General features: G+C 42.0%; 1 protein-coding gene across 1 annotated transcript in view; it reads right to left on the bottom strand.

The window, feature by feature from the left end:
- The window catches only part of EML3 (EMAP like 3), a 70,066-nt gene extending 57,039 nt beyond the window's left edge, over nucleotides 1–13,027 (bottom strand). Inside the window, exons 1-3 of the mRNA XM_073658474.1 lie at nucleotides 12,654–13,027; nucleotides 8,119–8,253; nucleotides 2,146–2,209 (exon numbers count right to left, since the gene is read on the bottom strand). Coding sequence (XP_073514575.1) covers nucleotides 2,146–2,209; nucleotides 8,119–8,253; nucleotides 12,654–12,675 — 221 coding nt within the window. The 5' untranslated portion in view covers nucleotides 12,676–13,027. The remainder of the gene's footprint in view (nucleotides 1–2,145; nucleotides 2,210–8,118; nucleotides 8,254–12,653) is intronic.
- Nucleotides 13,028–17,997: the final 4,970 nt, after the last annotated feature.

The following is a 17,997-nucleotide window of genomic DNA, read 5'->3' as shown; positions in this document are numbered from 1 at the left end:
ATAAACCTCATTTCAAGGCAGAAACATTACTGTATCCAACAGTTATTACATATATCAAACTGAAATAGCTGTTTTAAAAACACCAATTTTTATAAAACATTAAGCTTAAGATTAATAGGGGTGCCCAAACTTTTTCATATGACTGTATATACACACACACACACACATATATATATATATACATATATACATACACACACACACACACACACACACACACACACATACACTATAGCTATATATACTGTATATAATATATAATGCAACAAAAGCATTGGCATAGCATGTAGGTATATATACATACAGATTGACTAAAACTGCAATCTAGTGCACTTGTAAAATAGTATTTCTAGTTCAGTCTAGAAGAGAAATATGATAACCTCCATTGTTTACCCCACTGGCTGCATTCAGAGAACTGGGAAACTGTGCACATTTTTTTTTCAATCCAAATTCTTGGACTTTTGCTAAAACCTCTTATTTGGGCATATGAATAGAAAAAATGTGTTAACATCTCCCTTTCACAACTCTCTATTTAAAGGTGTAGAGCATAAAACAATAAGATAATATACAGTGGGTACGGAAAGTATTCAGACCCCTTTAAATTTTTCACTCTGTTTCATTGCAGCCATTTGCTAAATTCTAAAAAGTTCATTTTTTTTCTCATTAATGTACACACTGTACCCCATCTTGACTGAAAAAAAACAGAAATGTAGAAATTTTTGCAAATTTATTAAAACAGAAAAACTGAAATATCACATGGTCATAAGTATTCAGACCCTTTGCTCAGTATTGAGTAGAAGCCCCCTTTTGAGCTAGTACAGCCATGAGTCTTCTTGGGAATGACTGAACGTTGGTGGACAGCCATTTCCAGGTCTCTCCAGAGATGCTCAATAGGGTTTAGGTCAGGGCTCTTGCTGGGCCAGTCAAGAATTGTCACAGAGTTGTTCTGAAGCCACTCCTTTGTTATTTTAGCTGTGTGCTTAAGGTTATTGTGTTGTTGGAAGGTGAACCTTTGCCCAAGTCTGAGGTCCAGAGCACTCTGGAAGAGGTTTTCATCCAGGATATCTCTGTACTTGGCCGCATTCATGGTTCCTTCAATTGCAACCAGTCGTCCTGTCCCTGCAGCTGAAAAACACCTCCATAGCATGATGCTGCCACCACCATGTTTCACTGTTGGGATTGTATTGGGAAGGTGATGAGCAGTGCCTGGTTTTCTCCACACATACCGTTTAGAATTGTCACCAAAAAATTTTATCTTTCTCTCATCAGACCAGAGAATCTTATTTCTCATAGTCTGGGAGTCCTTCATGTGTTTTTGAGCAAACTCTATGCGGGCTTTCATATGTCTTGCACTAAGGAGAGGCTTCTGTCAGGCCACTCTGCCATAAAGGCCCGACTGGTGGAGGGCTGCAGTGATAGTTGACTTTGTAGAACTTTCTCCCATCTCCCTACTGCATCTCTGGAGCTCAGCCACATTGATCTTGGGGTTCTTCTTTCCCTTTCTCATCAAGCCTCTTCTCCCACGATTGTTCAGTTTGGTTGGATGGCCAGGTCTAGGAAGACTTCTGGTGGTCCCAAACTTCTTCCATTTAAGGATTATGGAGGCCACTGTGCTCTTAGGAACCTTGAGTTATGCAGAAATTCTTTTGTAACCTTGACCATATCTGTGCCTTGCAACAATTCTGTCTCTGAGCTCCTTGGGCAGTTCCTTTGAGCTCATGATTCTCATTTGGTCTGACATGCACTGTGAGCTGTGAGGTCTTATATAGACAGGTGTGTGCTTTTCCAAATAAAGTCCTATTAGTTTAATTAAACACAGCTGGACTCCAATTAAGGAATAGAACCATCTCAAGGAGGATCACAAGGAAATGGACAGCATGTGGCTTAAATATGAGTGTCCGAGCAAAGGGTCTGAATACTTATGACCATGTGATATTTCAGTTCTTTTTAAATAAATTTGCAAAAATTTCTACATTTCTGTTTTTCAGTCAAGATGGGGTGCAGAGTGTACTTTAATGAGAAAAAAATGAACTTTTTAGAATTTACCAAATGGCTGCAATGAAACAGAGTGAAAAATTTAAAGGGGTCTAAATACTTTCCGTACCCACAGTACATCCTATAAAAGTGAAGTCAGCATATTGGTACCTGATAACTTTCGCTGGTAAAGTGACGTTACTGACAGGCTGTACAATAGAGGCTGAGGAGTCACCTGCAAAAGTCAAAACACTACGTCAATAATGACATTTATTACCAGGCATAAAAGATACTTCGTATTAAAGTGTAGTATAGATGTCAGATACATAGTGTCCCGTTTCTAGATTTATACATTTAAAGCCATGTTCAAATACCCCTAAATTAGCTTCTCTATATAACCATCTTAGGGTCCATTCACACATGACTGTGCAACACAGAGCAGAACCAATACAGATGTGGGGCACCTGGACAGGCACAGTATTGGAAGAAGCAGAGTTATGGGGCCATTAAAGGGAACCCATCATCAGCTTTTTATATCCCAAACTTATGGCATCTATATAAAGGCACTGTAATGCTCGTCCTAGTGAAGATGGTCGGGGTCTGGCGCAATCTGCACACTATGCAGACCACCTATTGCACTTGCGACTCATTTGCAGAACAAATTAACAATAAATTTCTATAAAAATGGTAAACCCAGATTTCTAAAATAAAGTTATGCATGTAATCAGCATTATAGTGTCTTTACATAGATGGCATTAGTTTAGGGTATGAAAGCCTGGTGACAGGTTCCCTTTAAAAGAGCAGCTTGATAGGAAGTTTCTGTAGGGAATGGGGAATATCGAAGGAGATTGTTAGAAAAGTGAGAAGCCAAAGATGTCTGTGAAGCAAACTCCGCAGAGACAGTTTTTGGCTTGGAGAAGTCATGAGGAAGTCCAAGGAGAATGGAGAAGAAACAAGAAAGGGAAAGTCTCCAATCAAAATAGGCAACTATAGAGGAATAGATGACACATTAGGCGCTGCAGATTGCTCAATAGCAAGAAGCTATTTATAAACAGATTCTTGTCATTATGAAATCAATTATGTATTTCGGGGTAACATACCCATTCATCAAGCTCCACAGAATACAAAAAATTCTATACACTCTTCGGCCTGATGAAGGGGAACGTTTCCCTCAAAACGCGTCACTGATTTTCCAATGACAAGAAACCATTCTGAAATAACTTCTTCTCATCTGTGAAGTACTTCTTAAAGTGTAATCTTTCCTGCATAATAACCAAACTTTACAACTGGAGAAAATTGGCCTTGAATTTTGTGAAGGGGGATACGCTCCAGGACACCGAGAATCATCAGCTGAATCCTCCATCATTTTCCCTTGTTTGGATGTAGGCACATACTACAACCAGGTGAGCACCCCCAGAGCAGTCCTTAAAAGGGAGTGGGCACTGTCCTCTTTCTTATCTCAAAAAAGATGTCAGATATGAGTGACTGAATTGACCTATGTTGCCACTGGCATACTGCAACAGAGAGGGGCCAGAAGATCGCGGCGTCTAGTTTTACGAACTCCTGAACTGGTTAGAAGTACTTTATCATCTTATTAAACAGTGCAGTTTTTTTCATTGCTAGCAGTGCAAGGGTTAATCTGTTCAGTTGAAACTCCTGGAGCTTTCCTACCTGGATGTTCTCAGCTGTTCAGTGTTGGCCACTCTCCTCTGCTATATATGCTTACCTCTGGCACTTAAGGATTGCCAGTGTTAGTTCTTACTGCCTGGTTCTGGAGTTGGAGGTGTAGTTTGTGGTTGAAGTTGGCGTTTGGAGATTGTTCAGGAGATTGTTGCTTGGAGTTTTGTCTGTGTGCACATCCTCATTCTCTCCTATTTGGTTTCTCCTTCCTTTAACTCCCCTGTGCTTCACCCTATTGTTTGGTAAGTATATTTTGTATGGTTGGTATTTTCATTTATCCCTGTCTTTCTTCCCTTGTTTGCCTGGTTAGTGTGTTCCTATACACTTCTGCTTCCCACTACCCTGGGTGGGGGGAGGGAACAGATAAGAGTTGATATTGGAGCATAGCAAGGAGAGTGAACTCGGCATCTCCACCTTCAGGAGTGATTCGGGGGATAGGGATAGACTAGAGTGCCCTTAGTTCTAGAGACCTGGTTAGCGCCCGTAGTCCCAACACCATCGTGACATATTTGGTATGCACTTGCTCAGTAAAGTGCTAGGGTAAAAATGGTGTCTACCACTATATGGTCACTGCATGGTGAGACTATTGGTCTTTGTATAGTTGTCTTGTATTCACTTACAGTATGGTGGTAATAATCAGTCACTGTGGTGGTAATGTGTGGTGAAGGTGTGGAGGTATTAACTGGCTCTTGTATAGCGGTAGTAACGATATGACTGTACTCAAGACTCTGCTGAGCACTTGCAGCCACATCCTCTCTTGCGGATGGCAGTGCTGTACAGTACAGCAAACCTTGCTGAGCAAAGGATGCAGCTGCCAGTATTTGGATTGAAAAGAGTCTGGTTTTCTTTTCTAGAGAGAGAAATCTTGGAGCCTTTCTTGCAGAAAGAAGGAAGTCACATCCTCTCTTCAGTCTGCTTTATGACGATTTTTTTAAGTCCCCAATTAAAACCTTGTGTGTGTCCCTGTGGATGCATACAATAAGCTAAAGCACGTGACCATCCAGATATTGGAGATTTCACTGTGACTACTCAGAGGAGACGGGACTGAGGAGTCCTGCTGAAACTACTGTGAGATTTAATGCAAGGACTTGCTATCATTATTAGAAGAAGGGTAGGCTGTGGGGAGCCTTGCTTTGATGAATAGGAGGCGGTGAACTGGAGAACCCTTAATTTTATATGTTTAAGGGAAACAGTTTGCCACCTCGCTGTGACTACTGGGGGTCTAGGAGGGAAACCTTGCTATGAGAAAGGGCTGGGGAGAAACCCTTCAGTGACGACCAAGAGAGGGGTTGGGTGAATTTTGAAGGCCTTGCTATGACCACTAGGATGGTGGACTACGTTAGGGCTTACTGGCTGGTAACAAAATTGGGGTAGGGTAGCACCCACGAGTAAGGTTGGGTATGCTGTGACTACTGAAGAAGTTGGGTGGGTTCTATGACTACTGAGCATGTGTGGATCTGCTGTGACTACTTGGGAGGTGTGAAAACTGCTGTGCCTTTTCAACTAGAGAAGAGGAGGAGAGCATGCAGGAAAAAAGCATACAGAAAAAAAAGCATGCCGGAAACAAAGCATGCCGGAAACAAAGCATGCCGGAAACAAAGCATGCCGGAAAACTTTTAAGGCTACATCAATATTGCCTGGTAATAGTGGGACAGAGAGCTGCGCCATAACAAGACTACATGTAAATACATAAGGATTTTGCCATGGTTTTTTGGCAATTGTGCATCACAGTGGTAAAACTGCAGCAAAAACAAGACCAACATCCTCAGCAGTAATGCTGGCTATTCACTTTTGGAGTTGTATTCTAGACCTAGCAAAGATTTATTTAGATCTAATTTAAACTTTATAGAGAACTTGTCTCCAGGTCAAAAGTGTCCAGTTTTTGCTCTCATTTTATTCCCGTTGCTCCCCTGAGTATTCTGATTTTTTTCTTTTTTAAAATCCATGATACTGTCCCACAGATATGGGCTTCCTATCTAGTGCTACTTTTTATTGTTTTTACAAGGGGGCGGTGTTCATACGGCAATAATGCAGAGAAACCTAAAGATACGCCCCAGAGGATCATGTCAGCCACACCCCCTTGTAAGACCATAAAAAGTAGCATCAAATAAAAATGCCCATATATCTGGGACCATATGGAGGATTTAAAAAGTAAAATAAAAAGCTGAATACTCAGGGGAGCAGCAGGAATAAAAGAAGAGCAAGAATTGGACACTTGACCTGGATGACAGGCATTCTTTAATAAATTCTATAAGGCTGTGTGCTCACGATGTGTTTTTTAAGCGTTTCCGCAGCGGCAAAAACGCTGCAGAAACGCTTAAAAAACGCATGGTAGAAGGTCTGCCATGTTCCCCAATGATAATCCGCATGTGCTGTGCACATGCTGCGGAAATTTCCGCTGCGGATTATCATTGCGGAAAAAAAAGCAGCACTACCAATTATTTTGCGGAAGTGCTGCGTTTTCGCCGCCATTGACTTGTATTAGAACGCTCCAATTCCGCAAGACTGCATCTGTACTTGCGTAATTGGCGCGTTCTAATGTGCGGATGGTACCCGGGTGTAGAGGAGAGGAGAGTCTCATCCACACCCAGGTACCATTAAAAAAGCTGTAAAAAAAGAATAAAATAAAAAATAAATGTATACTTACCTTCTGGCGGCCCGCGCTGCGCTCCTCCTTGCTTCCCGGCACTTCGCGATGGAATGAAGGACCTGCGCTGACGTCAGAGTCATGTGACGGGTCACGCGACGCTGACGTCGGCAGGTCCTTCAGTGTACTGCTGCTGGCAGCCGGGACCGAGCGAAGCAAGACTCCGGGGGCCATCAGAGGGTAAGTATAGATTTATTTTTTTATTTTTTACCATTCTTTCGGTCACACTATATAAATCCATGCCGGCTGCATGCATTTATATAGTGTGATCAAGTTGTCAAGCACTTTCCAAGTGATGCTAAAAGTCGCTTGGAAAGCGCTTGTCAACCCGCATGCGGAAATGCATGTGAAGAACGCTTCACATCCGCATGTCCCTGACAGGAAAAACGCATGTACAATCCGCATGTACAATCCGCATGTACAATCCGCATGCATTTTTTTTCTGCCAGGGAGATGCAGAAACGCTCAGGAAAAAATCCTGAGCATTTCTGCATCGTGGGCACATAGCCTAAATAACATTTGTTGAAATGATCACATGAAACTTTGACATCCTACATTGCTAGTAATAAATCCAATTCAGTTGCTCGTTCTACTGCAGATAGCAGCTACAGGACTGCACGTTATCCAAAAAGAAGTTGTAGAAATGAAGAGGACCCAATACAGATGCTGTAGAGGGGAAAATTTATTGTAAAGTGTTTGTTCTCTGTCCACCAGCACCAATAAAAAAAAATATCAAAATCAAATATTACAGCAAAATAGCACCTACACAATTAGCACCCAGGCGTGCTACATGGTGTCCAGACAGGTGTAAATTTTTATGAAGCTGTCACGCTCGGGTAAGATGTGCGATCAGTCCGTGCATTTCGATCTGACGTCAGACCGATTATCACAATCATCTGAAACAGCCCTAAAGCTGAGTTTATGCACACAGACTCCTGACCAATCTAGCAAAATGATGAAATTGGTCCAAGTAGTCATTTATTCTAACAGATATTCACATTTTCTTTATTTATGGAATTGTCCTATGAACACTCGTTCTCCGATTGGCTTGTCTAAATGGACCATTTGTCACAGGGATACCGCGACAGAGACAGGCAGAAGATCTCGGCGTCTGGTTATACAAATCCCTGCATGTATTAGATCTGCTTCACCTTTCTTTTAGCAGTGTAGTTCTTCCTTGCTCTGTTGTTGCAAGGGTTAATCAGTTCTATCTATCTCCTGGAGCTCTCCTTCCTGAAATGTCTCAGCTGTTCTGTGTTTGCCACTCCTCTCAGGTATATATGCTCACCACTTGTAGTAGGGAATGCTGGTGATAGTTTACAACTTCCTGGTTTGGTTGTGAAGGAGAGTTCTGAATTAGTAGCAGTGGGTTGGTGTTGTCTACAGTGGATAGCTGCGTGGATTTGGTATTGTGTGTTTATCCTAATCACTGTTCCCTTGATTTCCACTCTGTTGTTTTGCAAGTGTGTTTGTATGATTGTAGCTTTATTTTATCCCTGTCTGTCTGTCTGTTTCCCCTGTTTCTCAGGTTTGCGTTATCCTATACATTTCTGTCCCATAGATCAGAATGCATACAGGAGCATAGCATGGTACAAGACCCCAGCATCTCCACCATCAGGGGTAATCTGGGTAACAGGGATAGCCTAGGGTCCTCCTAGCTTGAGGGACAGGGAAGGAACCCATTACCAGGGATATCCCGCTACAGTATTGTGACACCATTACTCTTCAATAAGAGGTCTTGCAGCAGGCCTGTATTATAAGGAATAAAGGCAACGTACATTTAGAGTATATATTAAAATGGGTACATTTTTACTTACAAAAGTGTCCAGTAGAGAACTGAGACTCCAGGTTTCGGATCCTTTGAAGGACATCACATAAGGCTGACTTCAGCAAGGTGACTTCTTCCTCCTGTGCCTGGAGACGGAGCTCCCATCCTGCCGGTGGGCACTCATCTGTGTGATATGAAACAATGGATGACCTGGCTGTGTCTGTCAGCTGTTGGCACATCGTTCAGCTGAACACCTCTGTATCATACAGGTTACCACCTGCAGGCATGCTCACATTCCTGTCCTTCTCATGCACCTCTTACCATGTTATTGTTTCACAATATGCTCAACTTTCACACTGTGAATCTAATTTACACACCCTCCTCCGCAATGTCTGGAGATGTCCACACCCTATATCTATCCCGCTACTGCTCTCTGTACCCTGACCACACACAGCTCTGCACTAGCTTTATTCTTCCATTGCATTATTTTGTTTGCAATGTAACTCTGGATATAAAACACAGTTATGCTAAAAAAAAAAAGAACAATAGTTTCAAATGTTTTATAAAGTCTGTGAATAACTCTCACATTTTAAAGGTAATTTGTCACCAGGTTTTTGCCACCTAATCTGAGAACAGCATAATGTAGGTGCAGAGTCCCTGACTCTAGCGATGTCACTTACTGGGCAGCTTAGTGTAATAAAAATAAAAAAAAATCACTGTTGTATCAGCAGGAGATTATCACTAGAGGACTAGTAACGCTGCTGCCATGTAGTCCTCCATATTCATGAGCTTCATATAACCCCACCCCCCACCACTGATTGGCAGCTTTCTGTGTATGCTCTGCATAGGCAGACAGCTTCCAATCAGTGGTGCAGGCAGGGTTATACAGGGTTCATAATTCAGAGAACTGCAGATAAAACAGTGATTTTATCAACATGATAGCAAGCAGCTAAGAAAGTGACACATCACTGCAATCAGGGTCTCTGCCCCTACATCATGCTGCTCTCAGATGGGGTTGCAAAAACCTGGTGACCGATTCCCTTTAACAAACATAAATACAACCTGGATAAAATAAAATACTATCTCAACATACCTATACATATTTTACCCATATATTCTGAAATTAGACACTTGTTTTATTGCCATAATGACACTTAGCACCTTATAATCATGGGTGCTTTCATAAAAATGCTTGCTGAGAGGATTCTCCGATGCAGTCACATGCCAACTAGACGTGTGTGGCCTTCCTCAATGCAAGTGTATTGAGCAAGGCCAGATATAGTCTAGTCGGAATGTGGCCGGGAGTATGAATCTCTCACACTTGCAGTTACATGACCGCCCTCCTGGCGCTGGCACAGGATAATCCCCACAGTGTGCAGTGTGTGCGATGTGAGGATTCACAAGTCTGCAGTCACATAGTGCGACTGCAGACTTTTATCTTAAGATTAGACAACCCATTTAAAGGTATGTTGAGACAATTCCATCGCGCTCCATTTTGTTCACACAATTTCCTGAATTTGCAGTGAAAGAACTACATTTTTTACTGCAATTTGAAAAGATGCGTTTTTGTCATGAGTTCTGAAAACTGCAGCGTGAAAAACACAGAGCGGCTGTAATGTGAATATACCCCAAAGGTGTTGTCCACTACATTACAGCACATTCTAAATGGGCTTCTGCTGCGGCTCCTCCATACTATGCAATGTGTCCCGACCGGTCTCCTGGCTTCTTCCGACAAGGGCATCACGCGATCACTGCAGACAATCAGCAGCTGCTGATCGGTTGCAGCCTTCACAAGTCTGAGCCAAAAAGTAAAAAAAGATTGTTCACATGACGATCCCCATCATCTTTTGTTAAATATTGATGAGGAAACCATTTAAATTGCATCAAGACACACTGTTTGTTTTCACCCTAGGGCTAAGTCAGACTAGTGTGTTTTTGGTCAGTGTGCACAACAGGCTGCACAAACAACAAATGGACTGATAAAAGTCAATGGGTTAATTCACAAGTTATTTTCCACATGGACAGTGGGTCCATATGGGAAAAAAAATCATAACGCGGTCTCTCTCCGTTCATCGAGCAAAAGTCTGTGCACCTGACCAAGGTACAGTGGGCGCACAAAACTACTCCCAGACTACAGTCTTACCCCTAATTTGTTAGTATGACAGGCCCAAAAATTCACATGCTCCTATGAATTTGGCCTGTGCCAAATGGCATGAACAGATACTGGTTGATACATTTTATCAACACTGATCCATTGTAGCAAACTATCAGAACAAGCGATGTCTAGACTGGGTACATTGTAACCAATGCCCAGCAGTGACTGTTTCTCAAACAGGACTGATCTCAATCACTGACAACAAGCAGAGATAATCAAATTGGCAAAAAAAAAAAAAAAATTGAAAAAAAAACCTAAAACCCGATTCATCGAGCAATTTACACCAGAATTCTGACATAAAACAGCTTGAAATGTTGCAAAAATATAGCAACTTTTGGCATTTGCCTTTTTGAAAATTGGGTTGGAATTAGCGGAGGGTGTCCATGCCCACCAGACAAATTAACCCTAAATTTATGGCACAAATGTGGCATAAATTATGACAAATATGTACAATGACCCCTGGCTGGTATATCATTTCTGGCGGAAGTGCAAGGCCGCTGCACCTTCCTCCACTGCTTCCCTCATTAAAGGGGTTTTCCAGGACTATTAGATTTTTTTTTTTTTTTTTTTTAGTAGTTGCCTGTTCTATCCGATGCCAACTCAGAGCGGTCACGGACTACTCCTGCCAGCGATTCAGCAGCCACGTAAACTCTTCTTCTGGGCTTCTCTGTTGACGGGGAGTGACTTACAACGTCATACTGATTGACTGCTGGCTCCCCGCAGTTCGGCAGCAGGGATCTGGCTGTCAATCAGAATTATGTCAGCAGTTGGCACTCAACAGAGCAGAGTGTAAGAGAGAGCACTGCTCTGTCAACGTGACATCAACAGAAGCCGCTGAATCGCCGGCAGCAGCAGTCTCTGACTGCCCTGTGCTGGCAGAGATTGGCATCGGTGCACAACAGGCAGGCAGGTAGCAGCTAATTGTCTATTAGTTCATAGGCCCATAGTAAAAAAAAAAAATATATAGTCCTGGATAACCCCTTTAAGACTGCTGTGCAAAATGAATGAATCTTGGCCCAAGGGTTTGCTCAGGCCTACTTCACTCTGATAAACGCCTGAAAAGGTGCTCAGAAAACACTTGAAAGACTCCTATTGAAAAAGGACTTGCTCTCCATCTTTTCAGGCTCTTGAGCACTTTTTCAGGATTCCAAAAACACCAAACGGTTAAAAGAAGAGAGCGGGACGATCTTCAGACGTTTTCTGCTATGATGGCGTTCCAAACTTTAAAATAGAGGTCAGAGGGAAAGTTTGGAAGACGACTCTTTTGAACATTTTGTAAGCATTTTTCGCTGCAAAAATTGCTAATATCTTCTTAATTTCTTAATGGATGTAAACAAAAGAAGTTACATAAAAGCCGCACAGAAAATGTTTCAAGAGTTAAAGAAAACCCCAATATACCCTTGCAAAAAAAAAAAAATAATTCCCACCTGAAAAAAAAACCGTGTGAAACATACCCTAAGCGTTTTTTTATTTTTTTATTTAGGAGGTCAAAAATTATGACGTTTCTAGCGGAAATTGCTTCGGAGACGCTGATTCTTTGGGCTATATTCACACTGAGAAGTTTTGAGGAGTTTCTCTGAGCATATAGTTTCCAAAATCCTCCTCAAAAAAACTTTTGGAAAACGCCTCCAACTAACTTCTATGGAATTACGCTTTCCTGTTCATACAAGGTTTTTTTTTTCCTTCAAGAAGAGGTTTTGAAAAATGCCTGCTGAAAAAATGAAAGTGCATGTCACTTCTTTGAAGATGATCCTGAAGAAAAAATCTCCAATCTATGCACAGTCTAATCAACAAGCTGCAAAGAATGCTTAAGGGGAAAAAAAAAGTAAAAAAAAAAAAAACTTCCAATACTCTTCAAAACAGCTTCAGGAACAAAAAAAAAAAAAAAAAAAAAAACTTTAAAAACTTCCCAAAATAAGAAAAAAAGTGTTTTTTCAACTCTTCAAAGAACTTTTAGGCATGGTCACACAGTTTTTTGAGTTGAGGCTTTTTTGGAGCAGAACCCCCCCCCCCCCTCCTCAAAAAAAAATGCTCAAAAACACTGATCTGTGAAGTGGTTTTGCAATAGAAATGAATAGGAAGAGTCTTTCAATCATTTTTTTAGTCTTTTTTTTCAGGCAAACCTGCTCCAAAAACCACTCTGCGTGCGGCCTGATACATAAAGGTGGCAGCTCCTGCTGTTACTAATAACTACAAGTGGATACAAAGTCCTGCATGTTCTAGGAGAAAGTTGCAGAAAGTTTTCAGAAAAGTTTAAAAACTTTGCAATAAGTCATGTGACACCACAACTCCCAGGACAGGGGCTGTCTGGGCATGTTGGGAGTTGTAGTGCCACAATGGGGGTGGGGGGGTATGTTGCAGGCCACTGAGTTATGTTTGCACAGAGCACATGACAGTGAGGAGGAATGGGGCTTCTTCTCTGCACTCACCTGCAGTCTGCTCCTCCTCCATGCCAGGTATCTGCCCGGACCGAGCAGGGGACAATCACCCCGGGCAGCTCCTCCCGCCTTCTGCTCGGTGCTTGTCACTTTCTTGTCCCGCAGTCTCTGCCCCTGTCTCTGCTGCGTGCTTTTCTCTCCCCTGCACTCTCTGTTCCTCCCTCCGTCCTCAGCGGCAGAGACAGTCTGTGTCAGGCCGTCAGTGACTGTCCCTCCCTCAGGAAGCGCGTCTCACTTCCCCATACAAGAGACGGGCACTGATAGCAAGAGAGGGGGGCAAACTACAGGCAGAGAGTGCTGGAGACAGCAAACATGGAGGGAGGACACTCAGCCCAGAAGGGCACACAATACCCGCCATTTATAACCGCTGTATTCGCCATAGAAGATCATTGGTTGCTATGGGAAACGCCTCAGCTGTCAGAAGTGGTGCAGACAGAGAGGCTCCTGTGTGCATCCCCCCAAAAAAGGCTCCTGTGTGCCACCATCACTGATATTAATAAAATATCACTTAGTATTCCTAAAGCGCAACTGCCCGAAATGTGTCCTCCTGCCCTGAATCTTTCATTAGCCACATCACTAAAAAACCCTATGTGTTAGGATAGTGTTTTCAGGAGGACCACTCTGAAACCCACCTGAGAAAGCACCCAAAAATACTTAAAAGGAAGAACAAGTGTATTTCTATGTCGCTGTTCACATGTTCAGGCTTTTGTTTAACCACGCAATTTAGCAGAGACTCCAAAAGAAGTGACCTGACCGTTCCTCAGGCGGCTCAATAGGAATATATACAGTACAGACCAAAAGTTTGGACACACCTTCTCTTTTAAATATTTTTCTGTATTTTCATGACTATGAAAATTGTACATTCACACTGAAGGCATCAAAACTATGAATTAACACATGTGGAATTATATACTTAACAAAAAAGTGTGAAACAACTGAAAATATGTCTTATATTCTAGGTTCTTCAAAGTAGCCACCTTTTGCTTTGATGACTGCTTTGCACACTCTTGACATTCTCTTGATGAGCTTCAAGAGGTAGTCACCGGAAATGGTCTTCCAACAATCTTGAAGGAGTTCCCAGAGATGCTTAGCACTTGTTGGCCCTTTTGCCTTCACTCTGCGGTCCAGCTCACCTCAAACCATCTCGATTGGGTTCAGGTCTAGTGACTGTGGAGGCCAGGTCATCTGGCGTAGCACCCCATCACTCTCCTTCTTGGTCAAATAGCCCTTACACAGCCCGGAGGGGTGTTTGGGGTCATTGTCCTGTTGAAAAATAAATGATGGTCCAACTAAACGCAAACCGGATGGAATAGCATGCCGCTGCAAGATGCTGTGGTAGCCATGCTGGTTTAGTATGCCTTCAATTTTGAATAAATCCCCAACAGTGTCACCAGCAAAGCACCCCCACACCATCACACCTCCTCCTCCATGCTTCACGGTGGGAACCAGGCATGTAGAGTCCATCCGTTCACCTTTTCTGCGTCGCACAAAGACACAGTGGTTGGAACCAAAGATCTCAAATTTGGACTCATCAGACCAAAGCACAGATTTCCACTGGTCTAATGTCCATTCCTTGTGTTCTTTAGCCCAAACAAGTCTCTTCTGCTTGTTGCCTGTCCTTAGCAGTGGTTTCCTAGCATCTATTTTACCATGAAGGCCTGCTGCACAAAGTCTCCTCTTAACAGTTGTTGTAGAGATGTGTCTGCTGCTAGAACTCTGTGTGTCATTGACCTGGTCTCTAATCTGAGCTGCTGTTAACCTGCGATTTCTGAGGCTAGTGACTCGGATAAACTTATCCTCAGAAGCAGAGGTGACTCTTGGTCTTCCTTTCCTGGGGGGTCCTCATGTGAGCCAGTTTCTTTGTAGCGCTTGATGGTTTTTGCAACTGCATTTGGGGACACTTTCAAAGTTTGCCCAATTTTTTGCACTGACTGACCTTCATTTCTTAAAGTAATGATGGCCACTCGTTTTTCTTTACTTAGCTGCTTTTTTCTTGCCATAATAGAAATTCTAACAGTCTATTCAGTAGGACTATCAGCTGTGTATCCACCTGACTTCTGCACAACACAACTGATGGTCCCAACCCCATTTATAAGGCAAGAAATCCCACTTATTAAACCTGACAGGGCACACCTGTGAAGTGAAAACCATTTCCGGTGACTACCTCTTGAAGCTCATCAAGAGAATGCCAAGAGTGTGCAAAGCAGTCATCAAAGCAAAAGGTGGCTACTTTGAAGAACCTAGAATATAAGACATATTTTCAGTTGTTTCACACTTTTTTGTTAAGTATATAATTCCACATGTGTTAATTCATAGTTTTGATGCCTTCAGTGTGAATGTACAATTTTCAAAGTCATGAAAATACAGAAAAATCTTTAAATGAGGTGTGTCCAAACTTTTGGTCTGCACTGTATATATATGTATATATATATATATATATATATATATATATATACACACACACAGTGGAGAAAAAGTGTTTAGTCAGCCACCAATTGTGCAAGTTATCCCACTTAAAAAGATGAGAGAGGCCTGTAATTGACATCATAGGTAGACCTCAACTATGAGAGAAGACAAACTGAGAAAACAAATCCTGAAAATCACATTGTCTGATTTGGAAAGAAATTTTTTACAAATTTTGGTGTAAAATAAGTATTTGGTCAATTACAAAAGTTCATCTCAATACTTTGTCATATATCCTTTGTTGGCAATGACAGAGGTCAAACGTTTTCTGTAAGTCTTCACAAGGTTGGCACACACTGTTGCTGGTTTATTGGCCCATTCCTCCATGCAGATCTCCTCTAGAGCAGTGATGTTTTGGGGCTTTCGCTGGGCAACACGAACTTTCAACTCCCTCCAAAGGTTTTCTATAGGATTTAGATCTGGAGACTGGCTAGGCCCCTCCAGGACCTTGAAATGCTTCTTACGAAGCCACTCCTTCGTTGCCATGGCGGTGTGCTTGGGATCATTGTCATGCTGAAAGACCCAGCCACGTTTCATCTTCCATACCCTTGCTGATGGAAGGAGGTTTGCGCTCAAAATCTCATTATACATGGCCCCCTTCATTCTATCATGTACACGGATTAGTCGTCCTGGTCCCTTGGCAGAGAAACAGCACCAAAGCATGATGTTGCCACCCCCATGCTTCACAGTAGGTATGGAGTTCTTTGGATGCAACTCAGCATTCTTTCTTCTCCAAATACGACGAATTGTGGTTCTAACAAACAGTTCTACTTTGGTTTCATCTGACCATATGACATTCTCCCAATACTCTTCTGGATCATCCAAATGCTCTCTAGCAAACTTCAGACGGGCCCGGACATGTAATGGCTTAAGCAGGGGGACACGTCTGGCACTGCAGGATCTGAGTCCCTGGAGGCGTAGTGTGTTACTGATGTTAGCCTGTGTAACGTTGGTCTCCGCTCTTCAGGTCATTCACTAGGTCCCCCCGTGTGGTTCTGGGATTTTTGCTCACCGTTTTTGAGATCATTTTGACGCCACGGGGTGAGATCTTGTGTGGAGCCCCAGATCGATGGAGATTATCAGTGGTCTTGTATGTCTTCCATTTTCTAATTATTGCTCCCACAGTTGATTTCTTCACACCAAGCTGCTTGCCTATTGCAGATTCAGTCTTCCCAGCCTGGTGCAGGGCTACAATTTTGTCTCTGGTGTCCTTCGACAGCTCTTTGGCCTTCGCCATGTTGGAGTTTGGAGTGTGACTGTTTGAGGTTGAGGACAGGTGTCTTTTATACTGATAATAAGTTCAAACAGGTACCAGTACTACAGGTAATGAATGGAGGACAGAGGAGCCTCTTAAAGAAGAAGTTACAGGTCTGTGAGAGCCAGAAATCTTGCTTGTTTTGTAAATGACCAAATACTTATTTTCCACCAAAATTTGAAAAATAATTCTTTCCAAATCAGACAATGTGATTTTCAGGATTTGTTTTCTCATTTTGTCTCTCATAGTTGAGGTCTACATATGATGTCAATTACAGGCCTCTCTCATCTTTTTAAGTGGGAGCACTTGCACAATTGGTGGCTGACTAAATACTTTTTCCCCACTGTGTATATATGCTCGCTGGAAAAATGCTCAAAAAATACCCAGGCGTGTCTATCTATCTATCTATCTATCTATCTATCTATCTATCTATCTATCTACCTACCTACCTACCTACCTACAGATAGCTATACACAATATGCTACAGTCCAGGAGTGCACAATCTTTTCGGTCCAAGAACCGCATAGTCTTACTGAAGCAATCCAGGGGGCTGCACTAAAAATTAATGGGGCATTACCTTCTGTGAAATTTGTGTCATATTGAAGGTATATAGAATAAATGTCTGATATGTAGAATTTCTACTTACAGAATTTAAGTAGATTTTTTTACCTCCAAAAATAAGCACTCTAAGGCTATGTTCATACTAGGCGTTTTTTCAGCTTTTTTCTGCATCAGAACCTGATCTCTTGGCAGTAAAGTTTCTGCCTCCAAAAAGCAGGTTTTGGTTGGTTTTTGCTTGTTTTGTATTTTTTTGCTGCGTTTTTTTTTCACTGTCCATTTATCTCTCTATGCATGCTGATAAAGTTTAGTGAAAAAAAAATACCTATTCAACTTCATCAGGTTTTGCACTAAAAAACGCAGCAAAACCTGATACCTGCGTTTTTGCAGTGTTTTTTAAGCGTTTTTGTCACTGCTCATTACTTTCAATGGGTGAAAAACGCTGCAAAACCGCTGAAAGAAGTGACATGCTCTATTGTGTAAAAACATGCAAAGCACAAAATACCGATGACGCAAAAACCATTGTGTGTGCATGAGATTTCTGAAATCTCATAGACTTTGCTGGTACTGTAAGACGCAGCAGAAAATTTGCATAAAAAATGCATAAAAAAAACTGAAAAAATGCCCAGTGTGAACATAGCCTAATGGATTGCAAAGATGTACTGATAGGGAATTTAGATTCTGAGCCCCACTGGTGACAGGGATGATAATGTCTGTAAAGCGCTGTGGAATATGATGGCGCTACATAAGAAAAGCATAATAATAATGTTGACCCTTAGTTTTTTATGGGAATTTAGAATAAGATTCAGGTCCTAAATCCACATAAAAAATGTATCAAACACTCTTTAAGTTTGTGCCTGATTTGAATGGGAAAGCTCCTAAGTGCACACATGGCTGTTTTTTTTTTCACATTATTTTGAACATTTTGCGTAAAACTAATAGGAGCTTATTCAAAGAGTACATTTTTTTTAATGTGGATTTGCAGTAAAATCCGCTTCTAAATCCTCATCATAAAATCTGTGTGAATAGGCCCTAATGAGGAAGAGGTGATGCCCGCGC

Source organism: Phyllobates terribilis, unplaced genomic scaffold (assembly GCF_046119375.1).
Source record: "Phyllobates terribilis strain yellow unplaced genomic scaffold, ASM4611937v1 Scaffold_13__5_contigs__length_258822181, whole genome shotgun sequence".
Lineage (NCBI taxonomy): Eukaryota > Metazoa > Chordata > Amphibia > Anura > Dendrobatidae > Phyllobates > Phyllobates terribilis.
The sequence above is the reverse complement of the archived record's forward strand: the minus strand, read 5'-3'. Positions and strand labels throughout refer to the sequence as shown.